At 50.9% G+C, this 25,826-nt stretch overlaps 1 protein-coding gene across 3 annotated transcripts in view; it reads right to left on the bottom strand.

The window, feature by feature from the left end:
• epn1a (epsin 1a) overlaps nt 1-25,826 on the bottom strand; it is a 47,502-nt gene that overhangs the window by 1,884 nt on the left and 19,792 nt on the right. For 2 of the 3 annotated variants that reach the window (XM_073028722.1, XM_073028721.1), the window contains 8 exons: nt 14,779-15,569; nt 12,600-12,739; nt 12,267-12,341; nt 10,166-10,258; nt 9,467-9,701; nt 4,023-4,160; nt 3,761-3,862; nt 3,321-3,533 (listed from right to left, as the gene is read on the bottom strand). In XM_073028722.1, coding sequence (XP_072884823.1) covers nt 3,321-3,533; nt 3,761-3,862; nt 4,023-4,160; nt 9,467-9,701; nt 10,166-10,258; nt 12,267-12,341; nt 12,600-12,739; nt 14,779-15,256 — 1,474 coding nt within the window. In that variant the 5' untranslated portion in view covers nt 15,257-15,569. The remainder of the gene's footprint in view (nt 1-3,320; nt 3,534-3,760; nt 3,863-4,022; nt 4,161-9,466; nt 9,702-10,165; nt 10,259-12,266; nt 12,342-12,599; nt 12,740-14,778; nt 15,570-25,826) is intronic. The other variant, XM_073028724.1, reaches the window with a different exon arrangement.

The following is a 25,826-nucleotide window of genomic DNA, read 5'->3' as shown; positions in this document are numbered from 1 at the left end:
GGAAAAATTTTCTTCATATCCTTTAAACCCTTCCTCACCACCGACTCAGCCTGTAAGTTAACCTTTAGGGAAACCTGCACAAGGACTCCCAAGACCCTCTGCACTTAAGAGTTTTGAATTTCCTCTCCATTTAGAAAATAGTCTTAGACTATTATTCATACTCCCAAAGTGCAAGACATACACTTCCTGACACTGTATTCCATTCGGCCCTTCGAGCCTGCACCGCCATTTTGAGATCATGGCTGATCATCTACTATCAATACCCGGTTCCTGCCTTGTCCCCATATCCCTTGATTCCCCTATCCATAAGATACCTATCTAGCTCCTTCTTGAAAGCATCCAGAGAATTGGCCTCCACTGCCTTCCGAGGCAGTGCATTCCAGACCCCCACAACTCTCTGGGAGAAGTTTTTCCGACCTACCCCTTATTCTCAAATCAGCATCTGGAACATATTTCCTGCCTCTATCTTGTCCAATCCCTTAATAATCTTATATGTTGCAATCAGATCCCCTTTCAGTCTCCTTAATTCCAGCGTGCACAAGCCCAGTCTCTCTAACCTCTCTGCGTAAGACAGTCCTGACATACCAGGAATTAACCTTGTGAATCTACGCTGCACTTCCTCTACAGCCAGGATGTCCTTCCTTAACCCTGGAGACCAAAACTGTACACAATACTCCAGGTGTGGTCTCACCAGGGCTCTGTACAAATGCAAGAAGATTTCCTTGCTCTTGTTCTCAATTCCCTTTGTAATAAAGGCCAACATTCCATTAGCCTTCTTCACTGCCTGCTGCACTTGCTCATTCACCTTCAGTGACTGATGAACAAGGACTCCTTGTATCTCTTTGTATTTCTCCCTTACCTAACTCTACACCACTCAGACAATAATCTGCCTTCCTATTCTTACTCCCAAAGTGGATAACCTCACACTTATTCACATTAAACTTCATCTTCCAAGTATCTGCCCACTCACCCAGCCTATCCAAGTCACCCTGAATTCTCCTAACATCCTCATCACATGTCACACTGCCACCCAGCTTAGTATCATCAGCAAACTTGCTGATGTTATGTTATTCTCAATGCCTTCATCTAAATCGTTGATGTAAATTGTAAACAGCTGTGGTCCCAATACCGAGCCCTGTGGCACCCCACTAGTCACCACCTGCCATTCCGAGAAACACCCATTCACCGTTACCCTTTGCTTTCTATCTGCCAACCAGTTTTCTATCCATGTCAATATCTTCCCCCCAATGCCATGAGCTTTGATTTTACCCACCAATCTCCTATGTGGAACCTTATCAAATGCCTTCTGAAAATCAAGGAACACTACATCCACTGGATCTCCCTTGTCTAACTTCCTGGTTACATCCTCGAAAAACTCCAATAGATTAGTCAAGCATGATTTGCCCTAGATAAATCCATGCTGGCTCGGCCCAATCCTATCACTGCTATCTAGATATACCATTGTTTCATCTTTAATAATGGACTCTAGCATTTTCCCCACTACTGATGTTAGGCTGACAGGACGATAGTTCTCTGTTTTCTCCCTCCCTCCTTTCTTAAAAAGTGGGATAACATTAGCCATTCTCCAATCCTCAGGAACTGATCCTGAATCTAAGGAACATAGGAAAATGATTACCAATGCATCCGCAATTTCCAGAGCCACCTCCTTTAGTACCCTAGGATGCAGACCATCTGGACCTGGGGATTTGTTAGCCTTCAGTCCCATCAGTCTACTCATCTTTTCCTTCCTAATGTCAATGTCCATCTGCCACTTTTTGTCCATTCTTCTAATCTGTCCAAGTCCCTCTGCAGTCTCTCTGCTTCCTCAATACTACCTGCCCCTCCATCTATCTTCATACCATCTGCAAACTTGGCCACAAATCATTAACTTGCAATGTGAAAGGAAGCGATTCCAACACTGACCCCTGCGGAACACAGGGAGAAAAGACCCCCTTTATTCTCACTTTTGCTTCCTGCCAGTCAGCCAATCTTCTATCCATGGTAGAATAATTTTTCCAGTCCCCCAAAACCATTCCAGAAACAGCAGATTATTGAAAGATCACTACTAACACCTGCACTACCTTTTTCAGAATCCTGAGTGTATTCCATTTGGTCCACTTGATTTATCTACCTTAAGACCTTTCAGTTTCCCAAGTACCTTCTTTTCCTTAGTAATGGCAAGTTCACTCACTTCTGCCCCCCCCCACTCCCATTACTCTTAACTCTATACATCTGAAAGAAACTTTCTTTGATATTATTGCCTAGCTTACCTTCAGATTTCATCTTTTTCCCTCTATAGCTTTTTTAGTTGTCTTCTGTTAGTTCTTAAAAGCTTCCCAATCCTCTAACTTCCTTTAATCTTTACTCTAATATGTCCTCTCTCTGGCTATTATGTTGGCTTTGGCTTCTTATCAGGCATGGCTGTGTCATCTTTCCTCTAGAATACTTCTTTGGGATGCGTCTATCCTGTATCTTCTGACTTGTTCTTAGAAACTCCAGCTATAGCTGGTCTGCTGTCATCCCTGCTAGTGACCTATACCACCAGTCTTGGCCAACTGCACTCTCATGCCTCTGGAATTCCCTTTACTCCACTGTATTACTGATACTCATATCTTTTCCTTCCTAAACTGTAGGTTGAATCACTACCTCCTAGGGTTCCTAATCAAATTTGATTCATTAAACACCCAATCCAGAACACAAGGTGTTCTTCAAAAACCACCTCGTAGCCATTCTACAAATTCTAAAAAGCCATTTTGTAGGTGTAGAAACTCTCTTATCTTGGGATTCAGCACCAACTTGATTTTCCCAATCTACCTGCATATTGAAATCCCCCATGACTATCATAAAATTGCCCGTTTTACATGCACTTTTATCTCCTGTTGTAATTTGTTGCCCACTTCCTGGCTACTGTTTGGAGGTTTGCATACAACTCCCATCAGGGTTGTTTTACCCTTGCAGTTTTTCAATTCTATCCACAAAAAAAATCACCTTCACCTTCCAATCCTATGCCATTTCTTTCTAAGGATTTTATTTTATTTCATTTTTTTTAACCAGCAGAGTCACACCACCCTGCCTACTTGCCTGTCCTTTCGATACAATGTGTATCCTTAGAGATAAAGCTTCCAAGATCATCTTTCAGCAATGTCAAACCTGCTCATCTCTAACCATGCTATAAGATTATCTAGTTTATTTCATATGCTGCGTGCATTCCTGTATCCATCACCCTTCTCGATTTCGCCCCCATGTCACCTGAAGTTAAATTCTAAACTTTTTGCCTCATTGTCCCCTCTCCCTCTCCCCTCCCTCCTGCCCCCTCCTACCTGAGTTCAGGAAAGGGTTGGAGACCCTAGGCGTGGGTTTGGACACCAGGGTGTCCAGGTTAACCAGGGCGGCGTTGGGTCCCAGGAACGACTCAGGGGTCCTGCGTGTGACGGGTGGAACGGTGCCCCCCTGGGTGCTAGGGAGGGCAGGGCCCAGTCCGCACAGGTCCAAAAGGTCTGGGCTGCTGGTCTCGGCTCGCGGCTGTGCTTCGCCTAGGGGGTGGGGACATGTCATCAGTGAGTGGGTGTCATGTCATATCACCCCCCTCCCTACCTTGCCTCCCGCAACCGTGTAAAATGGATGGGATGATCAAAACTGTCAGTGTGTTGTGACCCTTCTCCTCTTTCCCCACCCACCCACCACCCGTAGGTGCAGCCCCACTGGGGTAGGGAGCAGTTTGGATGGAGGTGTTGGGTTGACGAAAGGGGGTAATTCTTACCTGCAGCCGGCTCCACTCTCACGGCACTGCTCCGGAGAGAGTCAAACTCAGAGAAATCGTCCTGGATGGTGGAGGCCAGGAAGGGGTCGGAAGGGGGAAGACCTGGTGAGAAAACGGGGGTGGGGGTGAGTCCAAGGTTTAAAACCCCCTCCTTCCTACTCCTCTATTTTGCTTCCTTCCATTCCCCCACTTCACTTCCTCATTCCCTCCCTCCCTCCCTCCCACATCCTGCTCACTGCCTCCCCTCCCTTCTGTCCCCTACCTGTGCCCTGGACCGTGGATGGAGGCGAGTTGCTGGGTGCCCAGGGATCTTGCAGTGCCTGGGTATGGCCAGGGGGACTGGCTGCCGGAATAGGGGCCCAGGGGTCTCCGGTGGGCACAGTGGCCGAGGGTGGGACACCTGGGGAGCAAGAGAGGTCACTGTCATAATGTAGTTCAGATATGGATATGATAGAAAAATGGCAGATTGAGTTTAAATCTGACAAGTGCAAGATGCTCACAAGACTGAACCATTCTCCTCCATAGACTTTAAATCCAATCCCTATTCTGACAGGTTGGTCCACAGCCATCTGTTAGGGTATGACGTTTACCCTTCTATCCTCTATTCCTCACTCTAGCCTCTCACCTCATCGTGCCCCCTCCCCCAGTGCTCTTCTCACTTTTATCATCAGATTCTTTCTTTACCGTCCTTTACCTTTTCCACCTCCCAGCTTCTTACTTCATCTTGCTCCTCCCCTCCCTACCACTCAGCTGGCTGCAACTATCACCTTCCAACTTGTCCTCCTTCCCCCCACCCCAACCTTCCTCTGGCATCGTTCCAGGGTCTTGGTCCAAAATATCAATTGTTCCTTCCTTTCAGTAGATGCTGCCTGACCTCCTGAGTTTCACCAGCATTTTTATGTGTGTTGCTCTGGATTTCCAGCATCTGCAGAACTTTGTGTTTAGAATTCAGAGGATGGTGAACCTGTGGAATCTGTTGCCAGAGACGACTCTACAGACCAAGTTACTGGGTGTATTTAAAGCAGAGGTTGACAGGTTCTTGATTAGTCAGGGTGTCAAAGGTTATGGGAAGAAAGCAAGAGAATGGGACTGAGAGGGATAATAAATCTAACTTGATGTGCTAAATGGCCTAATTCTGCGTCTCAGATTGGGGTTGTTTTCTCTGAGGCTGAGGAGGGATCTAATAGATTACAGGAGGCACAGACTGACGATACTAGGATGGGAATGTAATTCCATAGGGCAGAGAGGGGCAGTTTTTTTAATGGTGGGTAGCTGAAATGTGTTGCCAGGGGTGGTGGTGGTGGAGATAGATATGATAGAGGCTCTATGGATTGGGGAGGGGGGAGAGATGGACACAGTGTTTACTTCAGTGCTGTTTGGGATCAATGTTGTGGGGCAAAGGGCCTATTAGTCTGTTCTATTGATCTGTCTTCAGTCAAAAGTACAGAAACAGGCACATCTGCTCTGAACTGAACATACTGCCTGTTTGCCCCGGATCCCTCAAAACCAGGGATTCCCAACCTTTTTTATGCCGTGGAATCCTGCCATTAACCCCAAATTGGGAATCCCTGTTCTAAACTTTCCTATCTGTGAACCTGTTCAAATGCGTTTTAAATGTGGCCGAATAGGAAAAGGGGAGGTGCAACGAGACCTGGGTGTCATTGTACACCAGTCATTGAAGGTGGGCATGCAGGTACAGCAGGCGGTGAAAAAGGCAAATGGTATGTTGGCATTCATAGCAAGAGGATTTGAGTACAGGAGCAGGGAGGTTCTGCAGTTGTACAAGGCCTTGGTGAGACCACACCCGGTGTACTGTGTGCAGTTTTGGTCCCCTAATCTGAGGAAAGACTTTCTTGCCATAGAGAAAGTACAGAGAAGGTTCACCAGATTGATTCCTGGGATGGCAGGACTTTCATATGAAGAAAGACTGGATCGACTAGGCTTATACTCACTGGAATTTAGAAGACTGAGGGGGGATCTAATTGAAACGTATAAAATTCTAAAGGGATTGGACAGGCTAGATGCAGGAAGATTGTTCCCGATGTTGGGGAAGTCCGGAACAAGGGGTTACAGTTTAAGATTAAGGGGAAGCCTTTTAGGACCGAGATGAGGAAAAACTTCTTCACACAGAGAGTGGTGAATCTGTGGAATTCTCTGCCACAGGAAACAGTTGAGGCCGGTTCATTGGCTATATTTAAGAGGAAGTTAGATATGGCCCTTGAGGCTAAAGGGATCAGGGGGTATGGAGAGAAAGCAGGTACAGGGTTCTGAGTTGGATGATCAGCCATGATCATACTGAATGGCAGTGTAGGCTCGAAGGGCTGGAGGGCCTACTCCTGCACCTATTTTCTATGTTTCTACCTGCCTCAGCTAGGGAGTGTTGTAGAACAGAGACACCCGGGGTACCGGGTTCCCTGAAAGTGGAGTCACAGGCAGACAGGGCAGGGAAGAAGCTTTGGCACGCTGGCCTTCATCAATCAGGACACTGAATACAGGAGTTGGGACGTTATGTTGCAGTTGTACAAGATGTTGGTGAGGCTGCACTCGGAGTGTTGTAGGAAAGTGCGATTAACCTGGAATCCAGAGTTGGAGTCCCTAAGGCAGTCCTATGTTGAGATCGATGCTGATTGGCAACTCCTGGTGCCAACTCTATCAGTCTCTGTTGTTCATCAGCTGCGTGGTCGACATCTTGCTCTCCACATTGTACTGCCTTGGCTTGTGTTACCACGGCTACGATGCAGTAACCCAAGCAACATGGGCCTCATGGTAGCAGCAGCGTTTTTGACAGAGTTAGTAGCTTTTATGAAGTAATGAGGATCTTCAGTATAGATCAGCACAATTTAACAATCACCACGCTACCCCACTCTCTTGTATGGGCAGATGGTGATGAGGAAGTAAGATACATCAGCTGGTTGTGTGGAGTTGCAGCCACAACCTTGCACTCAATGCCAGTAAGACCAAAAACTTCAGGAAGTGTAAAACAAGTCAGCATACAACAGTCTTCATCGAGGGATCAGCGCATCAACTTCCTGGGTGTCAACATCTTCGAGGATCTGACCTGGGACCAACATATCGATGCGATTACAAAAAGGCACAGTAGTGGCTGCATTTCATTAGGAGTTTGTGGAGATTTGGTGTGTCACCAGAGACACTCGCAAATTTCTACAAATGTACCATGGAGAGCATTTTATCTGGCTGTATGGGAGTTACTCCATAGGATCAAAATAAACTGGAGCGTTAGTCAGTTCCATTGTATCCAGGACATCTTCAAGGAGCGATGCCTCAAAAAGGTGGCATCCATCCTTAAGGACCCCATCACCCAGGCCATGCCCGCTTCTCATCAGGAAGGAGGAGCAGGAGCCTGGAGGCAAACAGCTTCTTCCCCTCTGCCAGCAGATATCTGAGTGTATATTGAACTTCCTTTTCTCTTTCTTTGTACTATTTAATTTAGCTTTTTAATTAAAAACAGTAAATATATATAGTTAAGTACTGTTGCCATGTAACAACAAATTTCACGACCTGATTCTGCACAACCAGCATGCATACATCAGGCTATTGTCCATTGTAGCTAGACAAAAAATGTACAGCCTTTCTCTCCTCTGGTTGGGCTAGAAGTCGTGGATTAGTGGGGAGCGACCAGGTTCCATTTCAGTGTTTTAGAGAAATACACAGATGGGAGGATTATGATGGGACTAGACACAATAACAACTTGGCATGGTTTAGATGCTCTGTGATGCTGGGAAAGTGACAACACACTTTGGAAAGGCAAATCTGAATACAGGGTTAATGGCAGGATATGTAAGAGTGGAGAAAGAGTTCACATCCATACATCCCTCGTATTTGCTCTGCGAGTTGACAGTGTGGTGGCTTGTCCTGATCTGTTACACACAGCAAGTCAGGCAGCATCTACGTATACCACGGACATTGAGGGCATCACTGAACAACTCTGTAGCAGTGTTCAGGGCTTTCTGCATTAGCTTCCTTCGGTTTTCACTACTGTGGGGCTTGTCAGCCATGGTTGGTAGCTCATTTAGGAGAAAAAAATCTCTGATCTCAAACTCCACTACCTTGGGAAGGCCCCAAGGAAAAATCTGGAGTTGGCATGTCCGTTAAGTTCATTGTTAACTGGCAACGCTGTTGGTGCCAAGCTGTCTGTCTCTGCCGTTTCCCAGCTGTGTTCGGGGGAGGCGGGGGGGAATCTGTCTTAGTTTGTGTATCTATAGACAGGTGGAACACAACATCAACCACCTATGCTCAGGACACCATCACATTCAAATGTAGAACAATTCATGTATGTTGCTGTAAGTTTTGTTTTAGTGGACAAGGCACCAACCATTGTTCTGAGCAGGAAATTTCTACATGGCCTGAAAACTGTGTGGTTCTTTATTAAAGCATTATATAAAAGAAAATTCCAGCTGTACAGCAACAAAGGCTATGGGTGCTGGAGCTTTTCAGTTACCGTGCAGCTAGAAACAGCAGAACACAACCTCTATTTTTTTGCATTCTTCCAATTTTATACATTCTCTGCAAAATAAAAACATTCTCATTATGTAAGAAACATAATTAAACCAATTCTGAGTCACTGGGGCACAGGTTGTTAGGTTCTTGATTAGTCAGGGTGTCAAAAGTTATGGGGAGAAGGCAGAAGAATGGGGTTACGAGGGATAATAAATCGGCCATATTCAAATGAAGAGATTGCATCCCAGATGTCTTGAACTAGGAATTATTGACAATTTCTACTCACCCACCATCTCATCAACTTTGAAAATCGTGTGTAATACTTACTTTACACACTGCTATCTAGTGAGTCAGAGTTTCAAAGTGAACAGCAGGACCCAGGGGTACAGGCACGGGTGGAGTCATGGGTAGACAGGCTAATGAAGGTGTTTGCCACGCTGCCCTTCAGCGGTCAGAGCACTGAGTACAGGAGATTCTGGAAATCCAGAATAGTACACTCAAAATGCTGGAAGCAGCGTCCACAGAGGGGAATAAACAGTGGAGATTTCAGGCTGAGATGTTGGTGGGGCTGTGTAAGAGGGATAGGACTGGGTGCAGTGCTGGTAGAGAGCCACGTCAGGGCAGATTGACGGGTTAAGAGTATGCATTTTTGAGAGGGATGGGAGGGTATCGACAGCACACAATGTGGTTTCTTAGTACTTAGACACATCATCAGATCTGTCGTTTTGTGGCAGCAGTACATTGAGAACAACGAATTACTACACATTACAAGAATATTCAGCAAAAGAGGAATAGTGAGATAGTGTTGACAGGTTCATGAACCGTTCAGAAATCTGATGGTAGAGAGAAAGAAACTCTGGGTCTTCAGGATCCATGGCCATGTCGTGGGCTATGAGTGTACTAGGTCGTACATCCCACCTTTCAGAATCATGGCCTCTCGAAGATGTCCTTCATAGTTGTGCCCATAATGAAGCAGGCTGCATCTACCACTTACTGTCCTGTGTATTGGCCCCTCCCTACCAGATGGTGATGATGCATTTGTAGAAATTTGCTTGAGTCTTTGGTGTCATACCAAGTCTCCTCAAACTCCTACAGCCGCTGTTGTGGCTTTGTAATGAATTGGATTAACCGATATGGCGACACCCTTGAGGAGGCTTTGGTGCAGATGCTGCAGAACCAACGTGACTTTGGACTCTCTCCCATCCCATAAGCGAGAGCAGGAGAAAGGTTTGGATGCATTGTACTCACCCAGAACGTCCCAGGAATCAGGGGAGGTCCCTTGAGGAGGAGGAGGACCCGGCGCTTGCTGGGGGCCACCCCAAGGATCGCATGTGGCAGTAATGTTGGCCTGCTGGGACCCCCAGGGGTCAGCGGTGGGGATCCCAGGTGGCACCGGCTCCGAGACGGGTGCTCCCCAGGGGTCAGTGGCCTGAGATTGGGCCAGGGGGGCTGTGAAGACATCAGCCAAGTCCATCAGGGAGTTCTGTGGAAGGAGAAAAGAAGAAAGGTGGGAGGGGAGGATGGGGAGAGGAGGAGGGGGTGGGCAAGAGTTCTAATCAGCATCCATGACAGAGGTGAGGGAGGCATGCTGTGCCATAGAGAAGGAAGGGATTTGATGGTGGAGCGAGGGCTGGGGGGGTCTATTTCCCCCCTTCAGCACCCCCCCCCCCCATCAAATAGGAGCAGTGTGAGGTGTATGGGCTTGGGAAGGGACACAACATGCCCAGAGGAGCAGAGTATTGTGTCAGACTGTTGACTCCACACTCCTGATTCACAGGTAGTGCAAGGGCGATGGAAGCTGTGTACATGGACCCAGGGAAAGGGGAAGGGTTCCCTTACACTTCTGAGAATGGGGGAAAGGTGAGGTTTTGGTTCAGCTGCGAGGGGAGGGAGATAAAGTAGGGGGAATCAGCCCAGGGGAGAGTGGGAGAAGCAGAGAGAACTGACCTTTTCTTTTGTTGAGCTAAGTGCAGTCTGCCTCTGACTCTCCTCAATGGCCATCTGCAGACGGAGATCATCTCCCCTCCGGAGCCTCTCTTCCTGTTAATCAAATGGGGGAGGAGGAATTGACTGAAATCACAGGAGCATAAAGAAACACCTCCATCCGCCCTGCCCACGAGTACTCCCCCTTACCCCTGCGACTCCCACTAACATCCCTGAACTCCTGAACTTCAACACTGCCACACACTCCCGGGGTCAGACGCAGAGTGAATCTCCCCCCACACCGTCCCATCACACACTCCCGGGGTCAGACGCAGAGTGAATCTCCCCCCACACCGTCCCATCACACACTCCCGGGGTCAGACGCAGAGTGAATCTCCCCCCACACCGTCCCATCACACACTCCCGGGGTCAGACGCAGAGTGAATCTCCCCCCACACCGTCCCATCACACACTCCCGGGGTCAGACGCAGAGTGAATCTCCCCCCACACCGTCCCATCACACACTCCCGGGGTCAGACGCAGAGTGAATCTCCCCCCACACCGTCCCATCACACACTCCCGGGGTCAGACGCAGAGTGAATCTCCCTCCACACCGTCCCATCACACACTCCCGGGGTCAGACGCAGAGTGAATCTCCCCCCACACCGTCCCATCACACACTCCCGGGGTCAGACGCAGAGTGAATCTCCCCCCACACCGTCCCATCACACACTCCCAGGGCCAAACCCAGTGAATCTCCCTCCACACCGTCCCATCACATACTCCCGGGGTCAGACGCAGAGTGAATCTCCCCCCACACCGTCCCATCACACACTCCCGGGGTCAGACGCAGAGTGAATCTCCCCCCACACCGTCCCATCACACACTCCCGGGGTCAGACGCAGAGTGAATCTCCCTCCACACCGTCCCATCACACACTCCCGGGGTCAGACGCAGAGTGAATCTCCCTCCACACCGTCCCATCACACACTCCCGGGGTCAGACACAGAGTGAATCTCCCTCCACACCATCCCATCACACACTCCCGGGGTCAGACAGAGTGAATCTCCCTCCACACCGTCCCATCACACACTCCCGGGGTCAGACACAAGAGTGAATCTCCCTCCACACCGTCACATCACACACTCCCGGGGTCAGACACAGAGTGAATCTCCCTCCACACTGTCCCATCACACACTCCTGGGGTCAGACACAGAGTGAATCTCCCTCCACACCGTCCCATCACACACTCCCGGGGTCAGACACAGAGTGAATCTCCCTCCACACCGTCCCATTGCACACTCCCGGGGTCAGACACAAGAATGGAGCTCCCTCCACACCGTCCCATCACACACTCCCGGGGTCAGACCCAGTGAATCTCCCTCCACACCATCCCATCACACACTCCCGGGGTCAGACACAGAGTGAATCTCCCTCCAAACTGTCCTATCACACACTCCCGGGGTCAGACACGGAGTGAAACCTTCTCCACACCGTCCCATCACACATTCCCAGGGTCAGACACAGAGTGAAGCTCCTTCCACACCGTCCTATCACACACTCCCGGGGTCAGACACAGAGTGAATCTCCCTCCACGCCGTCCCATCGCACACTCCCGGGGTCGGACACAAGAGTGAAGCTCCCTCCACACCATCCCATCACACACTCCCGGGGTCAAACACAGAGTGAATCTCCCTCCACACCGTCCCATCACACACTCCCGGGGTCAGACCCAGTGAATCTCCCTCCACACCGTCCCATCACACACTCCCAGGGTTAGATACAGAGTGAATCTCCCTCCACATCGTCCCATCACACACTCCCGGGGTCAGACACAGAGTGAATCTTCCTCCACGCCGTCCCATCGCACACTCCCGGGGTCAGACACAGAGTGAATCTCCCTCCACACCATCCCATCACACACTCCCGGGGTCAGTCACAAGAGTGAAGTTCCCTCCACACCATCCCATCACACACTCCCGGGGTCAGACACAGAGTGAATCTCCCTCCACACCGTCCCATCACACACTCCCGGGGTCAGACCCAGTGAATCTCCCTCCATACCGTCCCATCACTCACTCCCAGAGTCAGACAGAGTGAAGCTCCCTCCCCACCGTCCCATTACCTTGTCATGTTCCTCCTTGCTAAGGCTGAGAGCCAGCTGCATTTGTAAATCTTCGCCATGGACTGGAGGTGATCTCTGAGGGGTGAATTGGATTAAGATTAGATTAGTTTATGATTTCACAGACTCCTCAGAAGGTTTGCTGTACGAATTAAATCTTTTATATTTATTAATAAGCAGGAGAACTCGGTTGAGAACATTGGAATTGATGGGCTGAATAGCCTAAATCTGCTCCTATTTATAACCAGTACAAAGAAAGAGAAAGGCATCTTTTCGCCCATGGGTGGAAGGACCACTGTAACCACTCCCGGAGCTCCTGCTAGCCCACTGCCTTACCTGCTCGGCCTCCTCCTTGCTCATGGCCAAGGCCAACTGTAGCTGAAGCTCCTCTTCGCCCGAGCTCTGCGGCCAGGCCTGCTCCATGTCTGGCGGCCCACGTAGGGTGGCTGAGGGGGCCGATGGCGCAGAGGAACTGGCTGTGAGGGGGGGGTAAAGAGAGGAGTGTGAGTAGCACAGCCAACACACTATCCCCACGTACAGACAGGTGACTGGTGGAGGAAATGTTGGCTCACAACCCCTCTCCTACCCTCCTCCCCTTCGCTGCCTTCCCATGTCCCATCACGCACTCCCAGGGTCAGACAGAGAGGGGGAGGAAGCAGCGTCCAAATCCAGGGGTAGACTACAAAGGGATAGGGGTGTCAGGGAGTGACGTGAGGAGACACAAGGAGTCAGTGACCTTGACTGTGGGTGTCGAAGATGGGAACTGGTTTCCTGTTATGAGTGCTGAGACCCCCAGAATCAGGTTATCTTGTTAGAGATTCAGCGGGAACAGGCTCAATGAGCCACTGGAAGGAACGCACAAACTCAGGAGAATTGAACTCCGAACCCTAACACCCCAACTTGTAACAGGGCCTCCCCGGTGGCCATTTTATTAGGTACACCTGTTTGTGAATGCAACTATCTAATTGTAATGTACTAATGACACAAATTTCACAACACATACTGGTGATATTAAACCTGATTCTGATGCAGATGCTGAAAGTCTTAAGCAACACACACAAAATGGTGGAGGAACTTTGGAAATGAATAAATAGTCAACGTTTTGGGCCGAGATCCTTCAGCACCACTGAGAATCGGGAAGATGCCAGAATAAAAAGGTGGCGGAGGGGGAAGTGAAGCCAGGTGGGTGGGAAAAATCAAGTACTGGAGAAGAAAGAATGATAGGAAAGAAGAATGGAGCATGGGAAGGGAAGAAGGACAGAACCCAGGACCGGGGGGGGGGGGGGGTAAGTTTGTCTACCGGGAGAAGTCGATACTCATGCCATCAGGTTGGAGACTACCCAGACGCAATATAAGGTCTTGCCCTGAGGGTGGTACAAGAAAGAGGAGCTCATAGATCAACACGTTGGAATGGGAATTAAAATATTTGGCCATTGGGAAGTCCCGCTTGTGGTGGATGATAAACAGCACAGAAGAGGAATGGCAAGACCCTGGAGGGGCTCAGCAAGTCAGCTAGCACCTACGGAAAGGAATAAAGAGTCAACTTTTCGGGCCAAGACTCTTCTTCAAGATGAAGGGAAGGTTTCAGCCTAAATCGACAACTCTTTATCCCCGTCCTTACCTGCTGAGATCCTCCAGCATGTTGTGTGTATTGCTCAAGATTCCCAGCACCTGCAGAATCTCGTGTTTATAATTGTCAATTCAGAAATCTCGTTTATAATTGTCAATTCAGAAATCTGATGGCAGAGGGGAAGAAGCTATTCCTGAATCATTGAGTGTGGGTCTTCAGCCTTCTGTACCCCCTCCCCGGTGCTGGTAATGAGAAGCAGACATGTCCCAGTTCCTTAGTACAAAGAGGAGTTGTTGCTAGGTAGTGTTCATGGCTTCACAGGCCATTCAGAAATGGCGGAGGGGAAGAAGCTGTTCCTAAAACATTTGATGGGTGTCTTCATCTCCTGTACCTCCTCCCTGATGTACCTTCCCTTGAGAGCTGAGCGCTGAGACTCAAGGAAAATTGGAGCAGCCATGATGAAATGGCGGAGCAGACTTAATGGGCTAAGTGGCCAAATTCTGCTCCTATATCTTATGGTCTAATACCATTAATCAAGGGATCCGCGGATCCCAGATCAGGAACCCCTGGCCTAGATAGCACAGCCTCAGAATAGAGGAATGTCTATTTAGAACTAAGATGAGGAATTCCTTCAGCCAGTGTGCGATATTCAATGTCACAGGCAGTTGAAGAGTATATCTAAAGAGTCTTAGGGTATACTTGAAGAAAAGAGGTTAATAGATTCTTGATTAATTGAAGGTCATGGGGAGAAAGGAGAATGGAATGAGCGGGACATGGTGGAACAGACTCAATGGGCTGAGTGGCCTAATTCTGCTCTTATGTCTTAAGGTTGTAAGTGCTGAGATGAAACCCAGTGGGCTTCCTCGTACCGAGGGATCGCTGAACTCCCTGGGGAGTGTCCCCACACCACCCCTCCCCCCATTTTGACCAGCCGCTGGCTCTCACCCGTGGCAGCCTGTGCCAGCTTCTCCTTGGTCTTGAGGGCGTGTGCCCTTTCCTCCTTCAGTTTCTCCTCATCCTTCAGAAGGGCCACCAGCTGCTTGGCCTTCTCCCGCACATTGACGCCCTGGTCTTTGCCGTCGCGGTCAATATACTGGAAGTCTTTCAGGGTCTGCACCGCGTATATGTTCTCGCGGCACTGCTGGGCTACCCGCTCAGAACCGGTCTTCACCAGGTACTCGGCCAGCGTCAGCGCCTTGTAAACGTGCCGCCAGTTCTTGCCGTGGTCGTTCAGACGCCTCCACACCATCCCCATGATCTCAGTGAAGGCCACCACATTGTAGGTCAGATCTGAGATCTCGCACATGAGGGAGCTGGAGGGACCCCAAGGGTCATTCGAGGTTGCCTCCCTCACCTTGATCTCTGCCTCAGAGTAGTTGTGGACTATGTTCTTCACCTGACGCCGGAGGGAAGAGGTTGACATCTTGGCGAGCTGGAGGGGGCAAGGGGGAGGTAGTGTGGGGAAAGGGAGAAGCAGCTGCCGATGGAGAAGGGCTGGTTATCTCACAGGGAACGATGAGGGAGAGAGAGAGGGTCCGGGAGAGGGTGTGGGGTGGGGGGGAGAGAGAGGGTGGGGGGAGAGTGAGGGGAGAGAGAGAGAGCAAGAGGCAGAGGACAGCTACCCTCAGGTGGTGGGGAATGAGGGAGGGGGTGGGGGGGGTGAGGGCAAATCACCAGCTACTCGTCAGCAGTTGGTTGGAGCTGAGCCCGTGCGGCATCGTCGTCAACGGTGGAGCCTGCAGGAAAAGAACAAGGTGTTAGTACAGTGAGACCTCTGGCCTTCCATATTATGCCAACCTTTTAATGTACCCAATCTGACCCTTCCCTCCTCCGTCTCCCCAAAGAGAAAAGCCCTGGCTCACCTCAACCTTTCCTCGCTGTCTAAATCTGCCCGCATCCTCTCCTATAATGAGGCACTGTGAAATGACCAGAGTATTCCAACCCTGCTCTCAACCAGAGTTGTATCATTATCACTTTGCTGCTGAGAACTCAATCACACGACTAACAAAGGCCAACACACCTTAAGCAACCCTTCCACTTACACAGCAACTCTGAGGACGTGGACCACAAGATCTCTCTTTAACCCTGCCTTCAAGCTCGACCTTCCAAAGTAAATCTCCTCACACTTCTCCAGGTTGAACTCCATCTGCCACTTGCTGACCCACAGCACCACGTTGAGCATGGAGGACAGTTACACAGAGGATACAAAGGCCACTCAGTGCTTCTCCATGGCCACTATGTTGCCCAGCCAGCTTCTCCCATCCGTGTTTGGCCCATACACCTCAAAGCCTGTCCTGTCCACTCAGGATGGTTTTCTTAAGGGAAAATCTTGCCTGATAAATCTGTTGGAATTCTTTGAAGAAACAAGAAGCAGAATAGACAAAGGAGAATCAGTGGCCCTTTCAGAGAATGGGCAAAGAAATGGCAGATTGGAGAATAAAGGCGTGGACTATTGTCTAAATGGAGAAAATTCAAAAATCAGGAACGAAAGGGTTAATGTATGAGGTGTGTTTGATGGCTCTGGGCTTTGCTCAAGTTTAGAAGAATAGTGGGGGGGGGGGTAGAATCTCATTGAAACCTATCAATTATTGGAAGACCTAGAGAGAGTGGATATGGAGAGGATATTTCCAATAGTGGAGGTTCCTTCACCACTACCCCTCTGACCCACAACACACGTGCCCCCCAGGGCTGTGTCCTAAGCCTGTTCCTTTACTCTCTGTATACCCATGACTGTCACCACCCACAGCTCCAGTCTGCTATAATTATATTTGCCGATGACACTACATCAATTGACCTCATCTCAAATAATAATGAGGCAGCCTACAGAGAAGAACTCATCACCCAGACACAGTGGTGTCAAGAAAACAAACCCTCCCTCTTTGTCACTAAAACAAAGGAGCTGATTGTGGATGACAGGAGGAATGGAGACAGGCTAACCCCTATTGACATCAATGGATCTAGGGTTGAGAGGGGAAACAGCTTTAAGTTCCTTGGCATACACATTACCGAGGATCTCAAGTGGTCTGTGTGGTGAAAAAAGTACAACAGCAGCCCTTTCACCTCAGGCGGTTGAAGAAGTTTGGCACGTCCCCAAATCCTAAGAACTTTCTACAGCGGCACAATTGAGAGCATCTTGACTGGCTGATCACTGCCTGGTATGGGAACTGTACCTCCCTTAATCGCAGGACTCTGCAGAGAGTGGTGCGGACAGCCCAGCGCATCTGTAGATGTGAACTTCCCATGATTCAGGACACTTATAGAGACAGGTGTGTAAAAAGGGCCCGAAGGACCACAATCTATTTCAGCTGCTACCATCTGGGAAACGATACTGCACCATTAAAGCCAGGACCAAAAGGTTCTGGGACAGCTTCTTCTACCAGGCCATCAGACTGATTAATTCATGCTGGTACAATTGAATTTCCATGCTATACTGACCATCCCGTCCTCATGTATGTGAAGGATGTAAGAAATCAAGTCCTGGACCAGAGGGCACAGACTCAGCACGGAGGTGAGGAGGAACTACTTTAGCCAGAAGGTGGTGAATCTGTGGCCAAGTCACTGGCTGTATTTAAAGTGGTGTGCTACACGCAGCGCTGCAATAACGACATCGAGTCGGTGAGCTGCAGTTACAAAAGAGGTTTATTCAAACTTCGCGGCCTTGCTTTAAAGCCTTCCTGATCCCGCTCTCCCTGGGCGTATTCACGGTCCCGTCCCGCGCGCGGGCTTTTCCCCTCGCTGGTGAAGCAGGCTTGGCGCTCTCTTTGGGACCGGCCTCAATGCCGGCGCGCGCCGCTTTGTGAGCCGGTTTGAGTCGCCACCGGCTGATAGTTACAAGAAGGCAGAAGAAGAGGGCGAATAAATCAGCCATGTTGGAATGGCGGAGCAGACCATCTTCCCCCCAACAGCAGAAGGGTGAAGAGAAAATGTCCAGGCTGGGTGGGGTCTTTGATCACGCTGGCTGTTTTACTGAGTCAGTGGGGGGTGTAGACAGAGTCCATGGAGGGGAGGCTGGTCCGTGATGTGCTGAGCTGTGTCCACAACTCTCTGCGGTTTACTGCGGTCCCGGGCGGAGCAGTTGCCGTTCCGAGCTGTGATGCATCCGGATCAGATGCTTTCTGTGGGGCATCGGTGAGGGTCGATGGGGACGTGCTGAGGAAGTGGGGATGTTGGTGGGCTTTCCTGGCCGGGAAGTCAGTGATTGGACCAGGACCGGTTGTTGGAAACAGTCCACACTGAGGACCAGGACCGGTTGTTGGAGACGGTCCACACTGAGGACCAGGACACTGTGATTGGACCAGGACCGGCTGTTGGAGACGGTCCACACTGAGTACCAGGACACTGTGATTGGACCAGGACCGGCTGTTGGAGACGGTCCACACTGAGGACCAGGACCGGTTGTTGGAGAGGTCCACACTGAGGACCAGGACCGGTTGTTGGAGACAGTCCACACTGAGGACCAGGACCGGTTGTTGGAGAGATCCTCACTGAGGACCAGGACCGGTTGTTGGAGACGGTCCACACTGAGGACCAGGACCGGTTGTTGGAGACGGTCCACAATGAGGACCAGGACCGGCTGTTGGAGACGGTCCACACTGAGGACCAGGACCGGTTGTTGGAGACGGTCCACACTGAGGACCAGGACCGGTTGTTGGAGAGGTCCACACTGAGGACCAGGACCGGTTGTTGGAGAGGTCCACACTGAGGACCAGGACCGGTTGTTGGAGAGGTCCACACTGAGGACCAGGACACTGTGATTGGACCAGGACCGGTTGTTGGAGACGGTCCACACTGAGGACCAGGACCGGTTGTTGGAGAGGTCCACATTGAGGACCAGGACACGGTTGTTGGAGAGGTCCACACTGAGGACCAGGACCGGTTGTTGGAGAGGTCCACACTGAGGACCAGGACCGGTTGTTGGAGAGGTCCACACTGAGGACCAGGACCGGTTGTTGGAGAGGTCCACACTGAGGACCAGGACACTGTGATTGGACCAGGACCGGCTGTTGGAGAGGTCCACACTGAGTACCAGGACACTGTGATTGGACCAGGACCGGTTGTTGGAGACGGTCCACACTGAGGACCAGGTCCGGTTGTTGGAGACGGTCCACACTGAGTACCAGGACCGGTTGTTGGAGACGTCCACACTGAGGACCAGGACACTGTGATTGGACCAGGACCGGCTGTTGGAGAGGTCCACACTGAGTACCAGGACACTGTGATTGGACCAGGACCGGTTGTTGGAGACGGTCCACACTGAGGACCAGGACCGGTTGTTGGAGACGGTCCACACTGAGGACCAGGACCGGTTGTTGGAGAGGTCCACACTGAGGACCAGGACACTGTGATTGGACCAGGACCGGCTGTTGGAGAGGTCCACACTGAGGACCAGGACACTGTGATTGGACCAGGACCGGTTGTTGGAGACGGTCCACACTGAGGACCAGGACCGGTTGTTGGAGACGGTCCACACTGAGGACCAGGACACTGTGATTGGACCAGGACCGGTTGTTGGAGACTGTCCACACTGAGGACCAGGACCGGTTGTTGGAGACGGTCCACACTGAGGACCAGGACACTGTGATTGGACCAGGACCGGTTGTTGGAGACTGTCCACACTGAGGACCAGGACCGGTTGTTGGAGACGGTCCACACTGAGGACCAGGACAATGTGATTGGACCAGGACGGGTTGTAGAGATATCCACACTGAGGATCAGGACAATGTGATTGGACCAGGACCGGCTGTTGGAGACGGTCCACACTGAGGACCAGGACAATGTGATTGGACCAGGACCGGCTGTTGGAGACGATCCACACTGAGGACCAGGACACTGTGATTGGACCAGGACCGGCTGTTGGAGACGATCCACACTGAGGACAAGGACCGGTTGTTGGAGAGATCCACACTGAGGACCAGGACCGGTTGTTGGAGACGATCCACACTGAGGACCAGGACCGGTTGTTGGAGACGGTCCACACTGAGGATCAGGACAATGTGATTGGACCAGGACCGGCTGTTGGAGACGGTCCACACTGAGGACCAGGACACTGTGATTGGACCAGGACCGGCTGTTGGAGACGATCCACACTGAGGACAAGGACCGGTTGTTGGAGAGATCCACACTGAGGACCAGGACCGGTTGTTGGAGACGGTCCACACTGAGGACCAGGAACGGTTGTTGGTGATACTCACACCTGGGAACTGGGAAGCTAAAATCCAGGCCACAAGTTAGTTGGTGCCAGGAGGTGTATGTATTCAAGGAGATAAGACAGGCGACGAAGTGAGGGTCAAAGTGCCCTACGCATTTGTAATTCAACGTGTGGTAACTCTGCATTGATTGAATACGTCAAAGGCCTTTGCAAACAAACTCTGCTTTGCAAACAAATTATATGTGCAACACTCCACTATCACCTCTCCACCCCTACACTCCCTGTCCTCCTGTTCACCCCCTCCCTATCTCTGTAACGCCTACACTCCTCGTCCTCCTGTTCACCCCCTCCCTATCTCTGTAACGCCTACACTCCCCGTCCTCCTGTTCACCCCCTCCCTATCTCTGTAACCCCTACACTCCCCATCCTCCTGTTCAAACCCTCCCTATCTCTGTAACCCCTACACTCCCGTCCTCCTGTTCAAATCCCTCTCTCCCCTTCTCCCTATCTCTGTAACCCCTACACTCCCGTCCTCCTGTTCAAACCCCTCCCTATCTCTGTAACCCCTACACTCCCATCCTCCTGTTCAAACCCCTCTCTATCTCTGTAACCCCTACACGTCCTCCTGTTCAAACCCCTCTCTATCTCTGTAACCCCTACACTCCCCATCTTCCTGTTCAAACCCCTCCCTATCTCTGTAACCCCTACATTCCCATCCTCCTGTTCAAACCCCTCACTATCTCTGTAACCCCTACACTCCCATCCTCCTGTTCAAACCCATCTCCCCTTCTCCCTATCTCTGTAACTCCTACACTCCCATCCTCCTGTTCAAACCCCTCCCTATCTCTGTAACCCCTACACTCCCATCCTCCTGTTCCACCCCTCCCTATCTCTGTAACCCATAAACTCCCGTCCTCCTGTTCAAACCCCTCCCTATCTCTGTAACCCCTACACTCACCGTCCTCCTGTTCAAACCCATCCCTATCTCTGTAAACCCTACACTCCCCATCCTCCTGTTCAAACCCCTCCCTATCTCTGTAACCCATAAACTCCCATCCTCCTGTTCAAACCCCTCCCTATCTTTGTAACCCCTACACTCACCGTCCTCCTGTTCAAACCCATCCCTATCTCTGTAACCCCTACACTCCCCGTCCTCCTGTTCAAACCCCTCCCTATCTCTGTAACCCCTACACTCCCCGTCCTCCTGTTCAAACCCCTCCCTATCTCTGTAACCCCTACACTCCCCGTCCTCCTGTTCAAACCCCTCCCTATCTCTGTAAACCCTACACTCCCTGTCCTCCTGTTCAAACCCCTCCCTATCTCTGTAACCCCTACACTCCCCGTCCTCCTGTTCAATACCCTCCCACTCAGACCAGAGACCTTCTCAAACCTCATCCTGCTGATAAAGGTGGATGATTTGACCATCCAATCTCCCAGCACCTGCTGAGTGCAATTATTGGCAGTGGGCTGCCCTGAGGTGAGGTATTATCATCCTGAGCAACGCAGCCTGAGAATGACGCAGGCCGCCATGAAACGCCCGCTAACAAACCCACACAGGACAAAAGGTCAAACCAACAAAGCTATTGTATGACTCAGAGTCCTCTGTACCAAGGGAGAGAGAGGGATTGAAATGTACAGGCTCAGGGAGAGAGAGAGAGAGAGAGAGACTGAGGCACGTACAGGCTCATGGAAGATACTGAGAGAGAGAGAGAGAGAGAGACTGAGGCACGTACAGGCTCATAGAAGATACTGAGAGAGAGAGAGAGAGAGAGAGAGAGAGAGAGAGAGAGAAGAGAGAGGAGAGAGAGGAGAGGAGAGAAGAGAGAGAGAGAGAGAGAGAGAGAGAGAGACTGAGGCACATACAGGCTCTGGGAAGATACTGAGAGAGAGAGACTGAGGCACATACAGGCTCATGGAAGATACTGACAGAGAGAGACTGAGGCACATATAGGCTCATGGAAGATACTGACAGAGAGAGACTGAGGCACGTACAGCTCATGGAAGATACTGAGAGAGAGAGAGAGCGAGAGAGACTGAGGCACATACAGGCTCTGGGAAGATACTGAGAGAGAGAGAGAGACTGAGGCACGTACAGGCTCAGGGAAGAAACAGAGAGAGAGAGAGAGAGAGAGAGAGAGACTGAGGCACATACAGGCTCTGGGAAGATACTGAGAGAGAGACTGAGGCATATACAGCTCATGGAAGATACTGGGAGAGAGAGAGAGAGACTGAGGCACGTACAGGCTCATGGAAGATACTGAGAGAGAGAGAGACTGAGGCACGTACAGGCTCATGGAAGATACTGAGAGAGAGAGAGAGAGAGACTGAGGCACGTACAGGCTCAGGGAAGATACAGAGAGAGAGAGAGAGAGACTGATTGAGGCACGTACAGGCTCATGGAAGATACTGAGAGAGAGAGAGACTGAGGCACGTACAGGCTCATGGAAGATACAGAGAGAGAGAGAGACTGAGGCACGTACAGGATCAGGGAAGATACTGAGAGAGAGAGAGAGAGAGACTGACTGAGGCACGTACAGGCTCTGGAAGATACTGAGAGAGAGAGAGAGACTGAGGCACATACAGGCTCATGGAAGATACTGAGAGAGAGAGAGAGAGAGAGAGAGAGACTGAGGCACGTACAGGATCAGGGAAGATACTGAGAGAGAGAGAGAGAGAGAGAGACTGACTGAGGCACGTACAGGCTCTGGGAAGATACTGAGAGAGAGAGAGACTGAGGCACATACAGGCTCATGGAAGATACTGACAGAGAGAGACTGAGGCACGTACAGGCTCATGGAAGATACTGAGAGAGAGAGACTGAGGCACGTACAGGCTCATGGAAGATACTGAGAGAGAGAGAGTTAGAGAGAGAGAGAGAGAGAGCGAGAGAGACTGAGGCACGTACAGGCTCTGAGAAGATACTGAGAGAGAGAGAGACTGAGGCACGTACAGGCTCAGGGAAGAAACAGAGAGAGAGAGAGAGAGAGACTGAGGCACGTACAGGCTCATGGAAGATACTGAGAGAGAGAGAGAGAGACCGAGGCACGTACAGGCTCATGGAAGATACTGAGAGAGAGAGAGAGAGAGAGACTGAGGCACGTACAGGCTCATGGAAGATACTGAGAGAGAGAGAGAGACTGAGGCACGTACACGCTCATAGAAGATACAGAGAGAGAGAGAGAGAGAGAGAGAGAGAGAGAGAGAGAGAGAGAGAGAGAGAGAGAGAGAGAGACTGAGGCACGTACACGCTCATAGAAGATACTGAGAGAGAGAGAGAGAGACAGGCAAATACAGGCTCATGGAAGATACTGAGAGAGAGAGAGAGAGAGAGGAGAGAGAGAGAGAGAGAGAGAGAGACTGAGGCACGTACAGGCTCAGGGAAGATACTGAGAGAGAGAGAGAGAGAGAGACTGAGGCACGTACACGCTCATAGAAGATACTGAGAGAGAGAGAGAGAGACTGAGGCACATACAGGCTCATGGAAGATACTGGGAGAGAGAGAGAGAGAGAGAGACTGAGGCATATACAGGCTCATGGAAGATACTGAGAGAGAGAGAGAGAGACTGAGGCACGTACAGGCTCATGGAAGATACTGAGAGAGAGAGAGAGAGACTGAGGCACGTACAGGCTCAGGGAAGATACTGAGAGAGAGAGAGAGAGAGAGAGAGAGAGACTGAGGCATGTACAGGCTCATGGAAGATACTGAGAGAGAGAGAGAGAGAGAGAGAGAGAGAGACTGAGGCACGTACAGGCTCATGGAAGATACTGGGAGAGAGAGAGAGACTGAGGCATATACAGGCTCAGGGAAGATACTGAGAGAGAGAGAGAGAGAGAGAGAGAGACTGAGGAACGTACAGGCTCAGGGAAGATACTGAGAGAGAGAGAGAGAGAGAGAGAGAGAGAGAGAGATTGAGGCATGTACAGGCTCAGGGAAGATAGAGAGAGAGATTAAGACACGTACAGGCTCAGGGAAGTTCCGCGTTCACTAGCACAAGACACTACCAACTCGCCAGGGAACAGGCCAGAGTATAACATGCCAGCAAATCTATTCAACTATTCCCGTCAGTGCAGCACCAGGATTTTGCAAACCGGACCAACTCCACAGCCTCCCCCTATCTTTGTAACCCCTATAAAACATAGAAAACCTACAGCACAATAGAAGAAACTGAGGGGCAATTGTTTTCACCCAGAGAGTTGTTCACTTATGTAGTGAGCTGTCACAGGAGGCAGGTACACGGATAGGAAAGGTTTAGAGGGATCCGGGCTAAACTCGGTCAGTTGTCACTGGATTGGATGGGGACCTTGTTCAGCATGATTCTGATGGGCCGAAGGGCCTGTTTCTGAGCTGCAATGTCTATCTGGTCCTGCAGTTGGGAACAGGGTGGGAGCTGTCTCTCCGCAGAGAGTTGTAGTCAGTCGGCTCCCTCACAGACACAGCCCTCCCCACCATCGACAACTTCTTCAAGCAGCGATGCCTCCAGGAGGTGGGATCCATCATGAAGGACCCAGAGTCCCTTCGGCCCATCTAGTCCCTGTCCACCTTGTCCAGTTTGGCACATATCCGTCCCAAAGTCTCCATGTACCTGCCTCAACCACTTCCTCTGGCAGCTCATTCCATAGGTGAACAACCCTCTGGGTGAAAAAATTACATCTCTCTCCCCACCTTAAACCTGTGTCTTCTGGGTCTTGATTCCTCAGCCTTGGGGAAAGACTGTCACACTCACCCTATCTCCCTCCTGGTTTTATAACCTCTGTGAGGTCACCCCTCAAGTCTCCTACACTCCAAGGAGTAAAGTCCCAACCTGTCCAACCTCTCTCCATAACTCAGTCCCTCGAATCCCAGTAACATCCTCGTAAATCTCCTCTGCACCTTCCCAGCTCAATGGCATCTTTCCTACAGCAGGGCGACCAGAACTGAGCACAATACTCCGAGTGTGGCCTCACCAACGTCTTGTACAACAGCAACATAACGTCCCAGCCCCTGTACTCAGTTCCCTGACTGATGAAGGGCAGAGTGGCAAACGTCTTCTTCACTGCCCTGTCTACCTGTGACTCCACTTTCAGGAACCATGTCCCCGTATCCCTGGGTCCCTCTGTTCCACAACACTCCCCAGGGTCCCTGTCTACCTGTGACTCCACTTTCAGGAACCATGACCCCGTCCCCCAGGGTCCCTCTGTTCCACAACACTCCCCAGGGTCCCTGTCTACCTGTGACTCCACTTTCAGGGAACCATGTCCCCGTACCCCTGGGTCCCTCTGTTCCACAACACTCCCCAGGGTCCCTCTCTACCTGTGACTCCACTTTCAGGGAACCATGTCCCCGTACCCCTGGGTCCCTCTGTTCTACAACACTCCCCAGGGTCCCTGTCTACCTGTGACTCCATGGTCAGGAACCATGTCCCCATACCCCTGGGTCCCTCTGTTCTACAACACTCCCCAGGGTCCCTGTCTACCTGTGACTCCACTTTCAGGAACCATGTTCCCGTACCCCTGGGTCCCTCTGTTCTACAACACTCCCCAGGGTCCCTGTCTACCTGTGACTCCACTGTCAGGAACCATGTCTCCGTACCCCTGGGTCCCTCTGTTCCACAACACTCCCCAGGGTCCCTGTCTACCTGTGACTCCACTTTCAGGAACCATGTCCCCGTACCCCTGGGTCCCTCTGTTCCACAACACTCCCCAGGGTCCCTTCTACCTGTGACTCCACTTTCAGGAACCATGTCCCCGTACCCCTGGGTCCCTCTGTTCTACAACACTCCCCAGGGTCCCTGTCTACCTGAGACTCCACTTTCAGGGAAACAGTCCCTGTCCTCTGGGTCCCTCTGTTCTACAACACTCCCCAGGG

The sequence above is a fragment of the Hemitrygon akajei genome, chromosome 24 (genome assembly GCF_048418815.1).
Source record: "Hemitrygon akajei chromosome 24, sHemAka1.3, whole genome shotgun sequence".
NCBI lineage: Eukaryota > Metazoa > Chordata > Chondrichthyes > Myliobatiformes > Dasyatidae > Hemitrygon > Hemitrygon akajei.
The sequence above is the reverse complement of the archived record's forward strand: the minus strand, read 5'-3'. Positions and strand labels throughout refer to the sequence as shown.